Consider the following 17,556-nt stretch of genomic DNA (forward strand, 5'->3'; position numbering starts at 1 on the left):
TCACTGCCAGTCTCCAGTCATCGATCGAATTGGCAAACGGCTGGGAGGAAACCGAAACCGAAACCGCCAAGCGGGCAGAGGAGCGGTCCGGTCCGCTGTTGGCCGGACACCGGTGTGAGGTGATGAGTTTACCCACTACCCTCGGCCATAGGCCGCCATAGGCCGCCATAGGCCGCCATAGGCGCAGCCAGCAGATTGATTCCGAGCTCTGCTTTTGCTTTCGTCGCTCTGTCTCTCTCGCACTCACGGGGCGTTGCGGCGTTCTGCAAGGGCGCGAGAGAGACAGAGCGACAAGCAGTGCTCGGAATGCGCCCACAGTCCACTGGCGAGGCCAGGCGCAGCCAGGTGCAGCCAGCAGGGCCTAATGAAAGGCGTCCGATTCCCCGATTCCTACTGCATTGCTTAGCGACCGCCATGCATGGCCCACGGGCGATTTGCGCGACCGTCATGCATTTGCCTCGTCGCGATCGGATCGGAGTCGACTAAGGGGAGAGGGGAAAAGGGGGGGGGAAGCGTCCCCCACCCCTTAAACATTCATACCCAGAGCCGGGCCCGAAATGACACGTGAAACGTGGACACTTCTTGCAGAGCCTCGCGCGGAGAGCAGGAAGAACATCGGCCGGATACAGTACCAGAAATCGTTTTTTGTTTTGTTTGTTTTTTTGAGGTTTTGGCAGAACCCAGAGTTAATTACATACATGATTGTGGCCTAGCCTAGCCTCTCCAGTTGTTGTGCTGTGCCAGGCGGAGAGCCGCAGCCTCCATTTTCTTTCATGGATATTCCATAAAAATTTTGAAAATATGAGCCCGGGAGCCCATACCAAGGTTCTATAATGCACCAAAGACATAGGTCCTTTTCACGTGATTTGAGCAATAATTTGACACTGTTCGATGCAAAAAAATATTGGCAATTTCAACCCATGCATTCTGACGGTCGTGAATCTTGCTGGCCGCCCTCGAGGGGTGGCCGCAGCCAGGGCACGTGCATCAGATCGGATCGGATGAAGCGACCGTCGTCCGGTCGGGCCGACACTGGAAGAAACTGTTCGAAACCCCCGCGAGGCGAGGCGAGGCACAGAATCGCCAATCCCGATCCCCGGTTTAACGTGAGACGGGAAAAGTGAAGCCTAGCCGCCGGAGGGAGAGGGGTTGGGGGTGTGGGGAGGGTGACATTGACCCGCAAAGCCTCCGGCATCGCCTCCGCGGGCGCGGCGGGACGGGGCAGGGCGGCGCGCGTGGCGGTCACGGCGCTGGCGAGTTCCCCTCCAGTGCATGGCTCCCGGCTCACCGGCCTGGCCTGAGCGCTGACGGCGCGGCGGTGCCTCGGAACCGCGCAGCTAGCTGACGCAGGGTGGCAGGCCGCTGAGGGCGCTGAGGGCCGCAGGGGCAGTGCCGGCCAGTGGAGTGGTGCAGCCGATTTGGCACTTAAAATGAAACGTCCACGTTGTCGTGGCCGAGTGGCTGAATCGGCCGCCGCGTGGCCAAGCAGCGAACCAGAGAGGCCTACCGAGGCCGTTGCCGCCACCGCGGCCCGGCAGCCCGATCAACCTCACAAAGAAATGCCGGAATAAAAGTGATTGGGTAACGGGTGACGTTTTGGCGGTGGACGCGGCATGCGCGGCATGGGCGACATGCGTGCGTGTGTGCGTGGGAATCCGATCGACGCGCGAGATCGACGCCGTGCTCCGCGCGCCATTATGGACGGCCAAAACGGGGTGGGCTTCCTTGGCGGCGGCAGAACCTTTAATTTTGTGCGCATATCAACGCCCTGGGCGGCTGGGCCTGGGCTGGGACAGGCATACCTACCGGCGGGCGTGTGCTAAGCAGCGCAGTACTGCCGAACTGCCGCACCGTGCCGTACCGTGCCGTACCGTCGCACTGCCACCGCCCGGGCCGCCTCGGCAGCACCAAGGAGCCTCCGCCTCCGGCGCAGTCCACTGCAGTCCACCCTCCTCGACCACCTCGCACTCGCAGTGAGTACCCGTCGCCAGATTAAATGTGAATCAACGTGCAGCGACGCGCGGTGCACGTCCCCGACGACGTCCCCGACGTGCCCGACGTACCCGACGACGTGTCCGGGCTGCATCGCGACCGCGTGACAGAGCGAAGCCTCGAGTTTTTTCCCGCGCTTGTCGGCGCAAATGAGCGCTATGCGTGTGGCCGGCACGGCGGCCCTCCGGCGACAAAGACGACAAAAACAACAACAACAACAACAACAAAATCAAGACGCGGCGCGGCTCCGTACTCCGAACTACCGCAGGCCTTGCGCGCTGCAGAGTGTCCATTAGGCGGTCTGGCGTAACCTAACCTTCCCGAACCTACCAACCCTAACCTAACAGACTGTATGACTTGAGTGCGCTGGAGGCTGCGGCCCGCGGCGAACCCCGCAAACCGCCCTCGGCGTCGTCGCTCTGTCTCTCTCGCACTCATGGTCCTTCTCGTAGGGGTGCGAGAGAGACAGAGTGACGAAATGATGGTTCGGAGTCGCTCGGCAGATGTCGGACACGCGCCGTCCCGAACTAGTTCCCGGTCCGCGGCTCCGCGGCGGCCCGGCCGCCTTGCCAAACACTGGTCGCCCCGACGCGCCCCAAATTCGCGCGGGCCGCCGTGGACCAGCCTTCTGCACATCATCGCCCTGCCTCTCTCGGCCACATGGGGAATTCCCTGGAGGTGCGAGAGAGACGGAGCGATGAAACGCTGTGCGGAATGAGTCGACAGGCCGCCGTGCCGTGGACCCGGCAGCGGCCAGACCGGTCAAGGAAGCGGCCGGCCAGGGCGGCCAGGGCGGCCGGGGCGGCGCGGCGACTCAAGGCGTGGACTCGAGGCGTGGAGTCGGAGCACGCCGCGCACGCCACCTGGCGTGCCACCGAGGCGCCGCGCGCCGAAAACACCAAATTCCTCCTTGTCATCGTCATTGTCATTGTCCCTCAATCTTTTTCGAGGTGGCTCCATGATGACGTGCGGTGGTGGCGTGGAGGGTCTCTGCGCCGCGCTGGCTTCCGGTGAAGGTGGCCTCGGCGCCTGTCCCCTCGGCCCCCACGGCCCGTCCTCGTCCTCGCCGCCTGGCCTGGCCTCGCCTGGCCGCCTGGTCGCCTGGTCGCCTGGTCGCCTGGCCCTCGGCGTCGGCCGGCCGCCTGCGAAGGGCCGGGTAGGCAAGCCCGCCGAGCTCTGGTGCGCGGCGGGGCGGGCGGCGAGGAGCCTCCAGGGGCTTTCCTGCAGGCCAGCCGCGGCCCGGCCACACAGTGGGCCAGAAGACCGGCGGAGGCGGCCAAAACTCTAGACGCGTTTTGAGCTCCAGAGTCGCTAAATTGGACTCGAATCGAACGTGTGACCCCACCAATGGACTGCTCTCCGAACGAGGAATCCATTGGCGGGGTCACACGTTGGGTACGAGTCCCATTTAGCTACTCCGGAGCCTAAAACGCGTCAAGAGTTTTGGCCGCTTCCATCGGTCTTCTGGCCCACTGTTGGCCAGCCCAGCGAGCACTGCTCCGCGGCAGGGGCCCGGCCCGGGTGGGGCCTGGGCGGGGCGTCCGCGTCCGTAGACGAGGCTCGGAGCGCGCCTCCGGGCTCCACGCTCCAGGCTTGAGGCACGCGGCCTGGCGGCCTGGCTCAGTGACACTCTGCGGTCGCCTCCGCGTCCCGACAATGTCCCGACGCGTCGCCCTGCGGCGGCGTGTGACGTCAGCGGCGGACTTGGCCTGAAGGCTGCCGAAGGCTTCTCGATCGAACCTCGGCAGGCGGCAGCAGCGGCAGCAGGCCTCTTCTCGGTGACGGTAATTGTTTCGGGGATGGCGAAAGGCTAGTCACGGTCAGCGCGACCGCCACCGCCACCACGCCTCGCGTTCACGGGCAGGGCCGGGCCGGGCCCAAAACGCTGCACTTTTCGACTCGGTGAGACCGTGACTGTGGCACCTTGGAACACACACTGCACGCATGCAGGCAAGCAAGCACACATACATACATACACACACACACATACACACGCGCGCGCGCGGTGTTTCGAAACAATGCGAGAGCAAACGGTCCTCGATGGCTCCGGCCGAAAGGCACACCGAACGGCTGTCTGGCTGCGCGGCGCAGTGCGCAGGTAAGTGAAGTAAGTGCCCACCAATCATCACTGCGTGCCCAACTCGTGTACGGCCTGCGACGTCTAGCCGGTGAAAGGAGCCCCACGAGCGGGTAGCTCTTTTGTGTGTGTGTGTGTGTGTGTGTGTGTGTGTGTGTGTGTGTGCGTGCGCATGTGCATGACTCGGACGGACATGATTGTTTTTATTATCTGCCGGCAGGCCGTCCGGGGGCCATTCCGACCAAATTTTTTTAAATCAAATTTAACGTGTCATATTCCTGCCAGAGCTGTCTCCACGTGTTCTCGACTTGGACGGACTCGGTGACTACCTTAGGGGACTATGATTCACGTAGCTCTGTCTCTCTCGCGCCAATGCGGAACGCCCGACCCGAGTGCGAGTGAGACAGAACGACGAAACCGACTCTTGGAATCGGTCTGCAGTGAGAAAAAACCACTGCGGTCAACGAAGGACACGAGGGTCGCGGGTCGCGTTTGTCTTCCGCGCGGATCCGCCCGCTCCAACAAGACCCAGACCCGCACCGACCCAGGACCACACCGACCCAGACCCAGACCCCGACCCAGACCCAGACCCAGACCCCGACCCAGACCCCGACCTAGACCCACGCGTTCCGGCATTGGGGAAATACTTGGCGAGTGACGCGCAGTCGCCCATCCGCGGTCGCGAAAAGGGAAGACTCTCCCAGCCCACCGCCGAGCCCACCGCCAAGCCCACCGCCAAGCCCACCGCCAAGCCCACCGCCGAGCCCACCGCCAAGCCCACCGCCAAGCCCACCGCCAAGCCCACCGCCAAGCCCACCGCCATCCAGGATCGGACTGGCCCCCAAAAGGCCCTGGCAGATAAGACCGCAAAAGGCCCCCGATCATCATTGTTTTTAACCTTCATGACCAACTTTGTGAGGCTACCGCTCCCAAACTAGTTGCGGTCAATAGCCTTCCCGTACAGGACATGAAAGAGTAGGGTCTTAAGAATTCTAGGGCGTCGAGGGAGGCCTTTTACGACAACTAGATTGGACACAGTGGCCGCCCAAAGTCAGCAAAATCAGCAAATTTCCGAGATTCGACCACTTTTTGACCAACTTTGGTCCCAAAATCGTTGCGGTCAAAGGCAAAGTCGTTGTGGTCAACGTCTTGCCGATACAGGGCATGAAAGAGTAGGGTGTAAGGAATACTAGGACGTCAAGGGAGGCCTTTTACGGCAACTAGATTGGACACAGTGGCCGCCCAAAGTCAGCAAAATCAGCAAATTTCCGAGTTTCGACCACTTTTTGACCAACTTTGGTCCCAAAATCGTTGCGGTCAAAGGCAAAATCGTTGTGGTCAACGTCTTTCCGATACAGGGCATGAAAGAGTAGGGTCTTAAGAATAGGGCGTCGAGGGAGGCCGTTGGCCGCAACTAGATCGGACGCAGTGGCCGCTCAAATTCAGCGAAAACGGCTACTTTCGGAGATTCAATCACTTTTTGACCAAATTTATGACGTTACTGATCACAAACCCGAAAGCCCCGGCAGATTTTTCTGCCTGTCTGCCCTAGCCAGTCCGAGCCTGCCGCCATCCCACAGCGGCGGGGCACGGCGCCGGACAAGGGCGGCGGGCTGCCGGCAGGCTCCGCTCCTGACCACGCCCCGCCCCGCCGCGCCCTTGGGGTCCAGTGACCTCGCGGAGGGGCGGGGCGCGGCGGGGCGTGGCGCAGGACGTCGGCAGGGGGGTTCCGCCGAGGGGGGCATCTTGCTGATTAGCGGCGTAATGGGTTACCGCACCTCCTCGCCGAGGAAGTCGCTTCGCTGTAGCGAACAACGAGCTCCATGAAGACCCTCGGCCCGTCCCTCTCCGCCACCTGCCGCCCCGCCCCGCCCCGCCCCGCCCCGCGCTGCGACCAGCCCTCTCCGTGGGGCCCGCGCCGGGCAGGGCAGGCCGGGCAGGCCCCCTCCCCCTCCCGCCTCCCGCCACGCAGCCACGCAGTGCCAAAGTCGGCGCTTCGGTTCAGTCTTCAGTCGCTCCTCCACATCCCCGTGCACCGGTCGGGCTCCTCGTGCCTCGTGCACCTCGTGGACCGCCCCTGGTGTCCCGGCTGCGCCAGCCTGCGCCAGCCTGCGCGTGTGTGCGCGCGTCCCCGCGTGTGCGTGTCAGTGTGTCTGTGGCAGCGGGTGGCTGTGGCGCCGCCAGGGGCGTACTGCGTACCGTCCGGGGCCGCTACGTCCCAGAGTCGCAGGGACTCCGTCGGATTGGATTTTGCACCGCGGCCTGACCGGCGCCTACACTAGCATTCCCTGCAACGAAGTATCGGTGAGTTTCTGCGTACATCCTGGGCAATGACTGGCCCGGTGAATAAGCGCATGACCGCACTGGCAACATTTCGCATGCACCTGCACTTCCCTCACGAAAAACTTGGCAGGGATTGCTCGAGTTGAAGCTGCGTGCGAACGCTTGACTTGACCTCGGAGCGCAAAGGGAGTTGAAGCTGTGTCGAGTCGGCGTTTGAGTCGGTTCGGTTAGGTGGCGCGTGGACTAAACGGAGTGAGAGGATCCCGACTGGAGAAAATAAAGGCCGGGCGGCCCGCCTCTGGACGAACCGCGGCGCCGCGCCTCACAGTCCACGCCTCGCACTGGGCCATTCTGCTAAACTAGTTCCTAGTCCAACCATCAATCAACCAACAGCCGCTAACTGTAACTTTTTGGGCAGCGGTCGTCCAGCGGTCAGGGGCCGCGCTATTAATCGGCCGCTGCTTGCTGTGTGTGTGTGTGTGTGTGTGTGTGTGTGTGTGTGTGTGTGTGTGTGTGTGTGTGTGTGTGCGTGTGCGTGTGCGCGTGTGTGCGTGTGCGAAAGGCAATGCTAAGCCAGGGCGGTGTCAGCTCTTCTCGCGGGTTCGCAACCGCTCGCCCTCGCTGGCCGCTGCACGGCATAGCCACTCCTACCACTGCCCGCCGGTCTGCCCGATTAATTACATTCTCTTTCCCCTCGCGATGCTTTTTTCGCTCTGTCTCCCTCGCACTCACGGGGAGGTGCCGTCGGGGTGCGAGAGGGACAGAGCCGTTCGGAATGGCTCTGATTGGTTGATAGAAGCCGGTGCTAATTCATCCGCGGGTAGTAATCAAGGGATCAAAATAGTCATTTCTCTTTCTCGCGTTTAGCAAAACTGAGGTTGAGGTTGTCGGAACGCTTTGGCAAACTGCGGCAGAGGTCCGCAGTTGAAGCGGCGAGGGGTCAACGAAACCCGTGCGGCGCGCGGCCGGCGTGGCCGTGTGGCCGGCGTGGCCATGGCCATCGAGATCCTCTCCCTGCACTGCAGTGCACTGCACGCACGGGAGCCCCAGGTAACCTTTCGGAACACCGCGCCGTCCCGTCCCACAGTGGGCCAGAAGACCGGTGGAGCGTCCAAAACTCCAGACGCGTTTTGAGCTCCAGAGTCGCTAAATGGGACTCGAATCGAACGTGTGACCCCACCAATGGATTCCTCGTTCGGAGAGCAATCCATTGGTGGGGTCACACGTTCGGTTCGAGGCCCATTTAGAGACTCTAGAGCTCAAAACGCGTCTAGAGTTTTGGCCGCTCCACCGGTCTTCTGGCCCACTGTGCGTCCGTCCGTGCCGACGCAGTTTGCGGGTTGCCAGAGGGAGGAGGGGAAGAAGGGATATTCGCGAAAAGAGTTGCCGCATCCAGCCACCCAAGCCCTCCAATACCGCAGCGCGGCCTCAGCCTGACCTTGGACCTTGGGACTTGTCTGCTCCTTCCCACTCCTCTCTCGCTCCCGCCTGCTCCGCCTGTGACACAGTCACACGCACATAAACACTCACGCACCAACACGCGCGCAACCGCGTCATGCACAAATATTGCAGCGGGGACGCCAGAGTACTCATGCAGGTGTTTGGCGGCGCGGTGCGCGGTCGTCTGGGAGCGAAAGGGCGAAACGGTCTGCCTTGGGCTGCCTTTGGCCTGTGATTCCGACAACCAGTGCAGTCTGTCTGCCTCTCTTGCACTCACCCTATAAGGAGTGCGAGAGAGACAGCGCGACGAAGTGAGCCCGCTTGCAGCCTGCAACGCCCGGCACGGCGCACGTTACGCAAATGGCGCCTTTTTTTTCTCAACCTACAATTACACTGACCATTATGCATATTCCGCTGGATTTGAAAGTGAATGCTTAGCGCGGTGCGCGCGCTTTCTCGCAGGGGAGTGACTTGTCGACACCGTGCGGCTCCGCGTGGTGTGTGTGAAAAAGTCTCATAGATTAACGGGAGGTGAGTCAAGTGCCCGGTGGCCCGGCCCGTCCCGGCCCAGCCCGGGCTGGCCCATATTCGAATCCCGTCGTCCGGTTTTGCGGAATCCGGCGTTGTCGCCGGATTGGCGGACCCCTTTCCCTCTCAGAGCGCGCGAATGCGTACAGTAGGCAGTCACGTAGTCCACTGCCAAATTTTCCATACGTGTTGTCAGTTTGTCCAGTGCACCGTTAAAAATGAATGAGGAAAGCTCGAAAAGTGCCCTCCGGGGCCCGGCCGGTTCAACGAGTGATGACACTCGCGTCGACGCGTGATCGAATGTCTTGGTTTGGGGGCGCACGGCGTCGCCGTCGTCACAAACTCGTCAGCGCGATTATGACGCGCGCGCGATCGTGTTATGGATGCACTAACTAACCCACTGCATGGCTCTGCGTGGCTCGTGTCTGGCGGAGGGGGAGGGCGGGACGTGGAAGGGGGTTCGGATTCGAAGGCTCCAGCTCGCTCCGGGGGGCTTCCACCGACGCGGCGCCTACCGGCCCACCGCCCCGCCGTGCCGTGCTGTCATCAAGACCACCGAGACTGCGGTGGCGACCGCGGCGACGTAGTGGCCTCTGCGGCGGGCCGGCGGGCCTATCTTGCAGGCAGGCGGATATGCCGGCCTGGCCGTGTCCGTCCCGCCGGGCCGACGGGCATGGCGGCGTGGCGGCAGGGCTGTGTTTAGCTGCGTTTAGGCGGGGCAGTTGCGCGTAACGCGAATCACCGCGCCGAAAGAAGACGGAGGAAACGGAAAGGAAAAGGAAATATTAAGGACGCTATTGGAGGCGGCGAGAGCCGAGGACGAGGAATCAAGGGAAATCATACGGCCCAAGGAGGGGGACAGAGAGACAGAGAGAGTGCAGTGATCTAGGTCTGGGACGATAGGGCCTTCCCCCTCCAGTCGCCTCCAGTCGCCTCCAGCCGCCTCCAGCGCCTCCAGCTCCTCCAGCTCCTCCAGGCGCCTGTTGGCCTGTTGGTCTGTTTGTGTGCGCAAGTCCGCGGCTCCTGGGGCTCCGCAAACATAACGCAAGCAGCGTGCCGCGCCGGGCAGTGCAACTGGAGCCATGCAGCCCGCCCTGCCCGGCCTGCTCCTCGCACCTTGGGGGACCTTGGGCCACCTTGGGCCACCATGGGGGACAGTGTCCCATCCATTCAAGACGTTCGCTTTTTACTTTTCAAGGAGCGTTGACCAGGGGTATATTTCCGCGCAGTCGGAGCCCGGACCATCGGGACTCGGAAGTTTCCAAAACAGGGTCCTAGCGGCTCCTAGCGAGCAGACCGGGGCAGACGGGATGGGCGGCGCGCGTCATTCATTCCCATTCATTGCCCGCCGCCCGTCCTCGGTGTCGTATCGCAGTAGTGCAAACTTTCCACCACTCTGCAAAACAACAACAACAACAACAACAACAACAACAACAAGATGACTGCCGATTTTTCTCCCGATTTATGCAAATGGGCTAGGGGCAGGCGCCAGGCTCGCGCCGCCATTTCACCTCGTCGTACGGGTCGTACCGGTTGCGGTGTGGGCAGCGTGTGGCCACCGTGTCGGCGCGACGAGGTTAGCGTAGGTTAGGTGAGGTTAGGTGAGGTTAGTTTGGCGCGTCCGCGGGCCGAAAGACCGAAAGGTCGCGCCTCATTGAATCGCGAATCCGCGGCACGAGCCGTGGCGCGGCGTGGCGTGGCGCGGCGCGGCGTGCAGTGGGCCAGGACGCTAGGACCAGGTCGCAACCGGGACACCTGAGCACATTCGGAGCATATGGAGCCCAGGGATATGGTTTTTGGTTTCCCGGGTTCAGGACGTTCAGGAGGGTCGCGACTGGGGCTCATTCCGTGCACCACCGCCTGAAACCGCCGCTGGTTTCCAGCTCCATCCTTGAAAAGAACTCATGAGGACATTGCGTTCCCCTTTCGAAGGGCAATCCATATGTGCCATCGTGTGTTTGATTCTAGACCGTGTTGAGGAAAATGGGGCTCGAAACGTGTCCCGACTTCACTTCCTCCTAAACTACTGGTCTCCTAGGCCCGCAGTGCGGCGGCAGGCTGATTCCGAACGGGGCTTCGTCACTCCGTCTCTCTCTCTCTCTCCTTCGCACGCCACTGTGGAATGCCCCGAGAGGGCGAGAGAGATAGAGCGACGGAACCCTGTTCGGAGTCGGAAGCATCCTGCTGGCGGGAGGCGGACACCGCGCAGGATAAACACATCTCGGCGTGCAGGCAGTGCAGTAGTGCAGGCAGTGCAGTGCGGCAGCGCAAGCGGCCGGCCGCGACAGCGCGACAGCGCGACAGCCAAGCGACGCGACAGCGACACGGCGACACGTGAGGTCGCGTGCGGTGAAGCCACGGCGGGGCGAGGGGCGATGCGATGGGGCGGCTGGCTCAGGCAGCTCAGGCCGGCCGGGCGACAGGGTGTGGGAATGCGGAGCCGTCGGAGCGGACGCAACCACTTTCTGCGGAGATTTGGACAGCCGGGGCCGGCCAGCCACCATATCGCTCCGTCTCTCTCGCGCGCGCCGCTTCGCAACGCCCCATGAGTGTAGAGACAGAGACAGACGAGGGGGGAACAGCTTCCCACATTCGTTGTACAAAATTTGACCACATTCCACATTCAGGTGGCAAAAACGCCTGTAAGTAGGCAACATGTGTGGCAAAAAAAGCAAGAAATCTTGCACATTCTTGCACATTCACACAATCATTGTCCACAAAATTTTACAGTGGGTCACCCCTCGGAGACAGACGAGTTTGCGGGGCGGCCTATGACCGCTTCCTCGGCGGCGTCCTCCTCAGCAGCGTCTGGAGAGCGCCAGGCCGCCGTTTCCGAAGAGTCTCTCTGTCTGTGTCGCACTCGCGGGGCGTGCCAGTGCCGCAGTGCTAGAAAGACAGCGACGGGGCACTTTCGGAACCGCAGTGGCCGCCGTCGGTGAGAGCGGCACGGCGGCACGGCGGCGACGCGGTGCGGCGCGGCGCGGGGCATTATCACCGTGGTGCCGAAAGGACAGGACGGCCGGCGGACGGCGGACGGTTGACGGGACGGTCAAGGTTCGGCCGCGCACTGCGCTCCGCGCTCCGCGCTCCGCCGCCACGCGACCGGCGACACGAAGCACACCAAGCAGGGAACGAGGAACAAGGCGAAGGCAAGGCGGTGACAATAAAACGCGTGAAACCGAAACATGCGTGCCTCGAGCCGCGAGCCGCGAGCCATGCCGGAGCCGGAGGCGCCTTGAGGCGAAGGCGGCGTGCGTCGCGTTCTCATTGTCAGCGGGCTGCTCCTATCCTCCGCCGTGTGTCCTTCCCTTCCACGTCGCGACGCGTCGGAGACAGAAACCGCGGCACGGCGCCACGGCTAGAGACGTCACTGCGTCAGACCGCCGCGATGCCGCCATTTCGGCCCCGAAATAGACAATAGACACCAAAACAGAAGGTCCGCCCGGTTGTTGCCTGCCTGCCACCGTTTCGTTTTGAGACCGCGGATGATTACTCTTTCGTTTTCCCTAGAGTGGCGCGGCCCGTTCCAGCCCACAGTGGGCCAGAGACCGGTGGAGGCAGCCAAAACTCTAGACGCGTTTTTAGCTCCAGAGTCGCTAAATGGGACTCGAACCGAACGTGTGACCCCACCAATGGATTGCTCTCAGAACGAGGAATCCATTGGTGGGGTCACACGTTCGGTTCGAGGCCTGTTCAGCGACTCTGGAGCTCAAAACGCGTCTAGAGTTTTGGCCGCCTCCACCGGCTTCTGGCCCACTGTGCTCCAGCGCGCTCTAGCGGCGCCGCTTGCCGCTTTTTGCCGGCCGCTAGCCGCGCTTGCTTCGGCTCTTGAGCAAAGGGCGGCCGAAAAAAAGGCAGAGACGTCTTCTGGAGAGAAACAACGGCATCCGGCTGAGGAGCGATCTTGTCTCCAGCACGCCAGCTGACTCATTCCGAGAGTCGTGCTCGTCGCCCTGCCTCCCTCGCACTCATGGGGCGTTCCGTGGAGGTGCGAGAGAGACGGCCAGGCCAGCAGCCCGGCCGGCCGAGCGCAGCTAAGCGCAGAACGCTGCGTCCGCGTCCCCCACAGGTCCAGCCCCCCCGGTGTCGCAATGTCGCAATGGGTACTCCACATAATCTGCGGTGACGTTTCGGAAGGCCTCGCCGCGCCGCGCGCTGCCCTCGCTGCTCGCGGTGTTTGGGTGCGGTTGGGGGAGGGGGGAGGGGAGGGGAGGGGAGGCTGCATCTCCCCGCGCCGCCACGCTGCTACGCGTTGCGAATGTTTCCGAAGACGAACAAGGCTTGTTGCGACGCGTCGCGCTGGGCCCGTCGCAGCTGCCGCAGCCAGGCACTGCCAGGCATTGCCACATGACATAGTGGACGACACTGTCGGACCGGTACCGGTACCTCAAGCCACCCTTGTCAAACCCGTAAAACGTAGGTGAGCAGGTGTTACAGCCACCTGGGGGGGGGGGGGGGGAACCGAAGGGTCAAGGTTCATCTCCTCCCATTTCTTAAGGACTTCTTGCTTCAAGCGCAGTTTCAAGCGACCTGCACACTAGTTGACGATGGCGTTGCTAACGAGAGCTCCTTGCGTGTTTGTTGCAGAAAATCGTCCCACGATGACCAGCGTAGTCAGCAACGTTGTGGACGGCTTCCAGAGGTTCATGGCCGAGAATGGCGGTGAGTACTTTAAACGCGCGGAGACGCCAACAAGTCCTGCCCAGCCTATGTTGGCGAAGCTTTTTGGAAAGTGAAGCAGGAAGGGCGACCCCTACGAGCGCACGCCGCGGCACGCCCGCTCCAGATGGCTGTATGACTTTGACTTTGCCACGCTTTGCCAAGAGACCTGGTCAGGACGCTCGACGCTGCCAGTGTGGCGGCGGGGAGCGCCTGCGACGCCGGGGATACGTCCCCGCCTGCTGCGCTGCTCGACGGGTTGCCTGCCCTCGTGGGGCCCCATTGCCATTGCCATTAAGGGCTAGACCACACATGATCGTATGCCATTTCGGGCCAGACACATGCCCCCGAGAGGCCCCAGCCGGTCCGGCGGAAGTGTTTATCCTGGGATAAATGCCCCCCCCCCCCCCCCCAAAAAAAAAAAAAAAAAGATGTCTGGAATCTGGTCTCTATGGCCTTTTGGCGGCTCAAGTGTCTGTTTTTCTACCAATATACCAATATGAGTTGCGCAGGCTGCAAATAATGGGCTGACGTACTGCGAATACACTGTCCACTGTTCAAGGGGAGGGGAGACTTCATCCCGGGATTCTCCCCCGCCCCGGGACGGCTCTGCAACACAGGGGCATCATTCATCCCGGGATAAACGGTCCCCCGCAAGACTGTTGTGCTGTGCAACACAGTTGAAGCATGCAGCCCAGGCGTTTCTTGTAGATAATGGGGCACTTTGCGACTTTCTACGAGAGCAGGATCAAGTGCGCCAGGCGCCATTGAAAAAAAAACTGCTAAATTGAATGAAATCGCTTCTTCATTTTGAAGATGGGGCACTTCGGTGCGCGCGCCTAATGTTCGTAGCAGCGCGACACTGTACACTCAAGCCCACTCGTGCGCAACTTTTTCAAATGGAAGCAGGTTTCAGCAATTTCATAGTAGAAGGTAGAAGAAACAGTTCAATTCCATTGGTAGAGTTTGCTTGCCACTGCAGTGGCGCTCCTTTTCGAATGCCAAAATTTGGCCTGGGATGCACGCTTTCCCACAGCAGCCCTGCGGGGGACCGTTCATCCCGGGACGAATGCTCCCCCTGTGTTGCAGAGCCGTCCTGAGGGGAAGTGTTTATCCCGGGGTGAAGTCTCCCCTCCCCTTTTGCAGTCTGCGCAACTCTTATTGACAGTAAAACAGACAGAGCCGCCAAAAGGCTGGATTCCGGACATTTTAGGGGGGGGGCATTTATTTCTGGATAAACACTTCCCCCGGGCCAATAGACACCTCTAGCGAGGCCTGAAGTGAAGAACAAGAAGAAGAACATAGACCGGAAACAGATCAAGAAATCGGCTTTTTTCGGGGGTTTTGGCAGGTTTAAATCAAATTATATTACAAAATCAAGCTTCCTTGAATTTTTGGATTGAGAATAAACATTCGTCATCAAGAAATGAGCGTAATTTGGCAACTGTTTTCGACTTATGTTCTTCTTCTTGTTCTTCACTTCAGGCCTCGCTAGAGGTGTCTATTGGCCATTGCCGGGCCAAATACTCCCCCTTCTGGTGCCATGGTAGGGGGAGCATTCGTCCCGGGATGAAGTCTCCCCCGGATGATTCGTCCTGGGGAAGACTTTATGCGGCTAGGCTCCGCTCCGGCCGCGGTTCGGCCGGTCAGGGGCCTTGCCTTCACTTGACGCGGCGCGCGGTGCGCGGTGCGCGGTACGGTGGATGGGCTGTTTGAAAGAGAACTTGCGTTGCCTTCCCCGCAGACCCTCGCACCAACCAGTGGCTGCTCATGTCGTCGCCGTGGCCGCTCGTCGCCATCCTGCTCACGTACCTGTGGGTGTGCACCAAGGCGGGGCCCAGGATCATGGCCAAGCGGGAGCCCTTCAAGCTCACCAACGTCCTCATCATCTACAACTTCCTGCAGATGGTGGGCAGCGCGTGGCTGTTCTGGGAGGTGAGGAATCGTGGCATCACAAAGCAGTAACTCGGGTGGCTGCGCTGGTTTCGTTTCGCTGTTTTGCCCGGCCGCCGCCCATTTATTTCGCTCTATTATCGCGGTCGGTATCGAATCGAGCCTCCGCCAGTGTGGCCCCGGGCAAGGCAGAGATGCCTATCCAGCCGAGCGAACCTCGCCCTGTCTCTCTCGCTCCTCTGCGGGAGTACGAGAGGCCTTATGAGTGCGGCAGAGGCAGGGCGACGAAACGACTCCTAGCTTGAGGTGGCCACGGCCGCCACGCCGCCACGGCCACAAGCGTGCGGTGCGTTCGCTGCGCTCGCAACACGTGTGGCGGTGCGCGCCGTGCGGCCCAGAGCCGCGGCCACGCCTGGGGAGTCACTCCGAACTGTGCTTTCGTCGGCCTGTCTCTCTCGCGCCCTTACGGGACGCCCCGTGGTTGCGAGAGAGACAGGGAGGCCTCCCACTCGGAGAGTGTGCTGGCGCAGTAAAGGCCCGATAAGTACTGGCCGGATTGGTGTGGCTGCCGGTGGCTGCCGGTGGCTGCTTGCTGCAACCCTCTAAGTACCGCCTCTCACTCAATTGCCCCTCGCTCTGCTCATGCCTCGCTCATGCTCTGCCTCTCGCCTCGCAGGGCCTGGACGCCGGCTGGCTGCGGGACTACAGCTACACTTGCCAGCCCGTGGACTACTCCAACGACCCCAAGGCGATGAGAGTGAGTTTTTGCACGGCAGCGGCTACGCGTTCAGCGTTCCCATTCAGTGTCTCGTCGAGATACCTCATCTAACAATTGTGCTGTCGTTTGCTCAGATGGCGGGTGCCGTGTGGTGGTACTTCATGTTCAAGATCGTCGAGCTGCTTGACACCGTAAGTGAGCCTAGCCTCCGTGCAGCGCGCAGCGGGCTTCAACATTTGACCCACTCATGACGAATCGAAATGTCGATTTCAACGTGTTTTCCTTTCTGTGCGGCAGGTCTTCTTCGTCCTGCGCAAGAAGAACAACCAGCTCTCGTTCCTGCACATGTACCACCACACGATGATGCCGGTGTGCTCGTGGATCGGCGTCAAGTTCCTGCCCGGCGGCCACGGCACGCTGCTGGGCGTCATCAACTGCCTGGTGCACGTCATCATGTACTTCTACTACATGGTGGCGGCCATGGGCCCGCAGTACCAGAAGTACCTGGGCTGGAAGTCGTACGTGACGGTCATCCAGCTGGTGCAGTTCGTCATCGTCTTCTTCCACTCGGCGCAGGTGCTGTTCCGGCAGTGCAACTACCCCAAGGGCATCGCCTTCCTGCTCGCGCTCAACGCCATCCTGTTCATGCAAATGTTCGGCAACTTCTTCTACCACACGTACGTGGTGGGGCCCAAGCTGAGGAAGCTCGGCGGCGGCAAGGCGGACAGGGCGGACAAACAGCGGCAAGCCGCCCTGCAGAACAACAACGAGGCCGACTCCAAGGACCACAACAACGAGGCCCCCGTGGTCCCTGTCAACGGCAAGGTCAAGGCCCACTGAGCGGACTGCGCCTGCAGCATGCCTGCAGCATGCCTGCAGCCTGCACAAGGACTTGGACTCGCGCAGTACGGGTCAAGGCAGGCCAAGGCCCTCCTGCCTCTTCGCCCGGTGGCACACTGGCACACTGGCAGACGCGCTGTCGGGGCGGCCATAGGCGCGGACGCGATGTGCAGCGCGGTGCATCTCAGTATACAAGTGCAGCGTGTCGATCGGCCGGTTTCCCGCCAGAATGACTTTTGCCGTTCCATTCGGTTTGGACCGACACGCCGCTCCGCCGCTCCGCCTGGCGCCATTCCGCACCGCAGCTGTTTCTCGCTCGCCGGGCCTGCCGGGCCTTCCCTCCCGTTCGCGGCTCCGCCAAACGGGGCGGTCTCAGGAAGGCGCAGCGCAGGCGGGCCCGGAAACTCTCGGTACCTGGGATGTTGTGATTGTGATACTGTGTGTGTGTGTATGTGTGAGTGAGTGAATGGTCAATGCGAGTATGGGGTTTTGCGTTGCCGTCAAGATGCAGGTCCAGAAGCGAGCTCCCTCCAGCCCGGCGGGGCTGCTGCCTGCGACTGTGTGTGTGTGTGTGTGCGCGCACGTGTATGTGTGAGTGAGTGAATGGTCAATGCGAGTATGGGGTTTTGCGTTGCCGTCAAGATGCAGGTCCAGAAGCGAGCTCCCTCCAGCCCGGCGGGGCTGCTGCCTGCGGCTGCCTGATTCCGAAGGAGCGTTTCGCCGCTCAGTCTCGCTCGCATCCCTCGGGTCCCTCGGGGACTCACCATGCGTGCGAGAGAGACAGAGCGTCAAAACGATCCCTCGGAATCGGCGGCTCGTTTGCCGACCGCAGCCAAGCGTATTATGGGTAGTAAATTTCTTGATGTCGTAGGGCTGAGCTGAGCTGAGCTTCGACCCATTAGTTATAAATGTGTAAATACAATTTTACGTACAAATGGCTTCTATTTAGCCAAAACCAAATATTTCTGTTTGCTCATCTCTTGTGAACAAAGCACATGAGTAATGCCATTATTTAGAGTAGCAGCTGGTATTTTGATTGCTGCATATTTTCTTGTCATGTTAAATGCTAAGAGTTGCATTAAGTTTTCAAATAATAAAGTTCATTGAAATTGAGTGAAAGTTTCTT

General features: G+C 61.1%; 1 protein-coding gene across 2 annotated transcripts; it reads left to right on the forward strand.

Annotated features, from left to right (window-relative positions):
• The first annotated feature begins 1,791 nt into the window (after positions 1-1,791).
• Positions 1,792-17,544, forward strand: LOC117646482 (elongation of very long chain fatty acids protein AAEL008004-like). Of its 2 annotated transcripts, none has more exons than XM_034387451.1 (6): positions 1,792-1,973; positions 12,908-12,982; positions 14,724-14,914; positions 15,549-15,629; positions 15,725-15,781; positions 15,888-17,544. In XM_034387451.1, exons 2-6 carry the CDS (start codon positions 12,922-12,924, stop codon positions 16,428-16,430), a joined length of 933 nt encoding a protein of 310 aa, XP_034243342.1. In that variant the 5' UTR covers positions 1,792-1,973; positions 12,908-12,921; the 3' UTR covers positions 16,431-17,544. The 2 variants fall into 2 exon arrangements, with proteins under 2 accessions (XP_034243342.1, XP_034243341.1); XM_034387450.1 differs by lacking the exon at positions 1,792-1,973 and adding an exon at positions 6,093-6,373.
• The last annotated feature ends 12 nt before the right edge of the window (positions 17,545-17,556 follow it).

The sequence above is a fragment of the Thrips palmi genome, unplaced genomic scaffold (assembly GCF_012932325.1).
Source record: "Thrips palmi isolate BJ-2018 unplaced genomic scaffold, TpBJ-2018v1 HiC_scaffold_19, whole genome shotgun sequence".
Classification (NCBI taxonomy): domain Eukaryota; kingdom Metazoa; phylum Arthropoda; class Insecta; order Thysanoptera; family Thripidae; genus Thrips; species Thrips palmi.

Coding starts and splice junctions, on each gene's coding strand:
- LOC117646482 (XM_034387451.1), top strand. CDS start 12,922: ATGACCAGCGTAGTCAGCAACGTTGTGGACGGCTTCCAGAGGTTCATG. Junction 12,983..14,723: donor GTTCATGGCCGAGAATGGCG/GTGAGTACTTTA, acceptor CCTTCCCCGCAG/ACCCTCGCACCAACCAGTGG. Junction 15,782..15,887: donor TCGTCGAGCTGCTTGACACC/GTAAGTGAGCCT, acceptor TCTGTGCGGCAG/GTCTTCTTCGTCCTGCGCAA.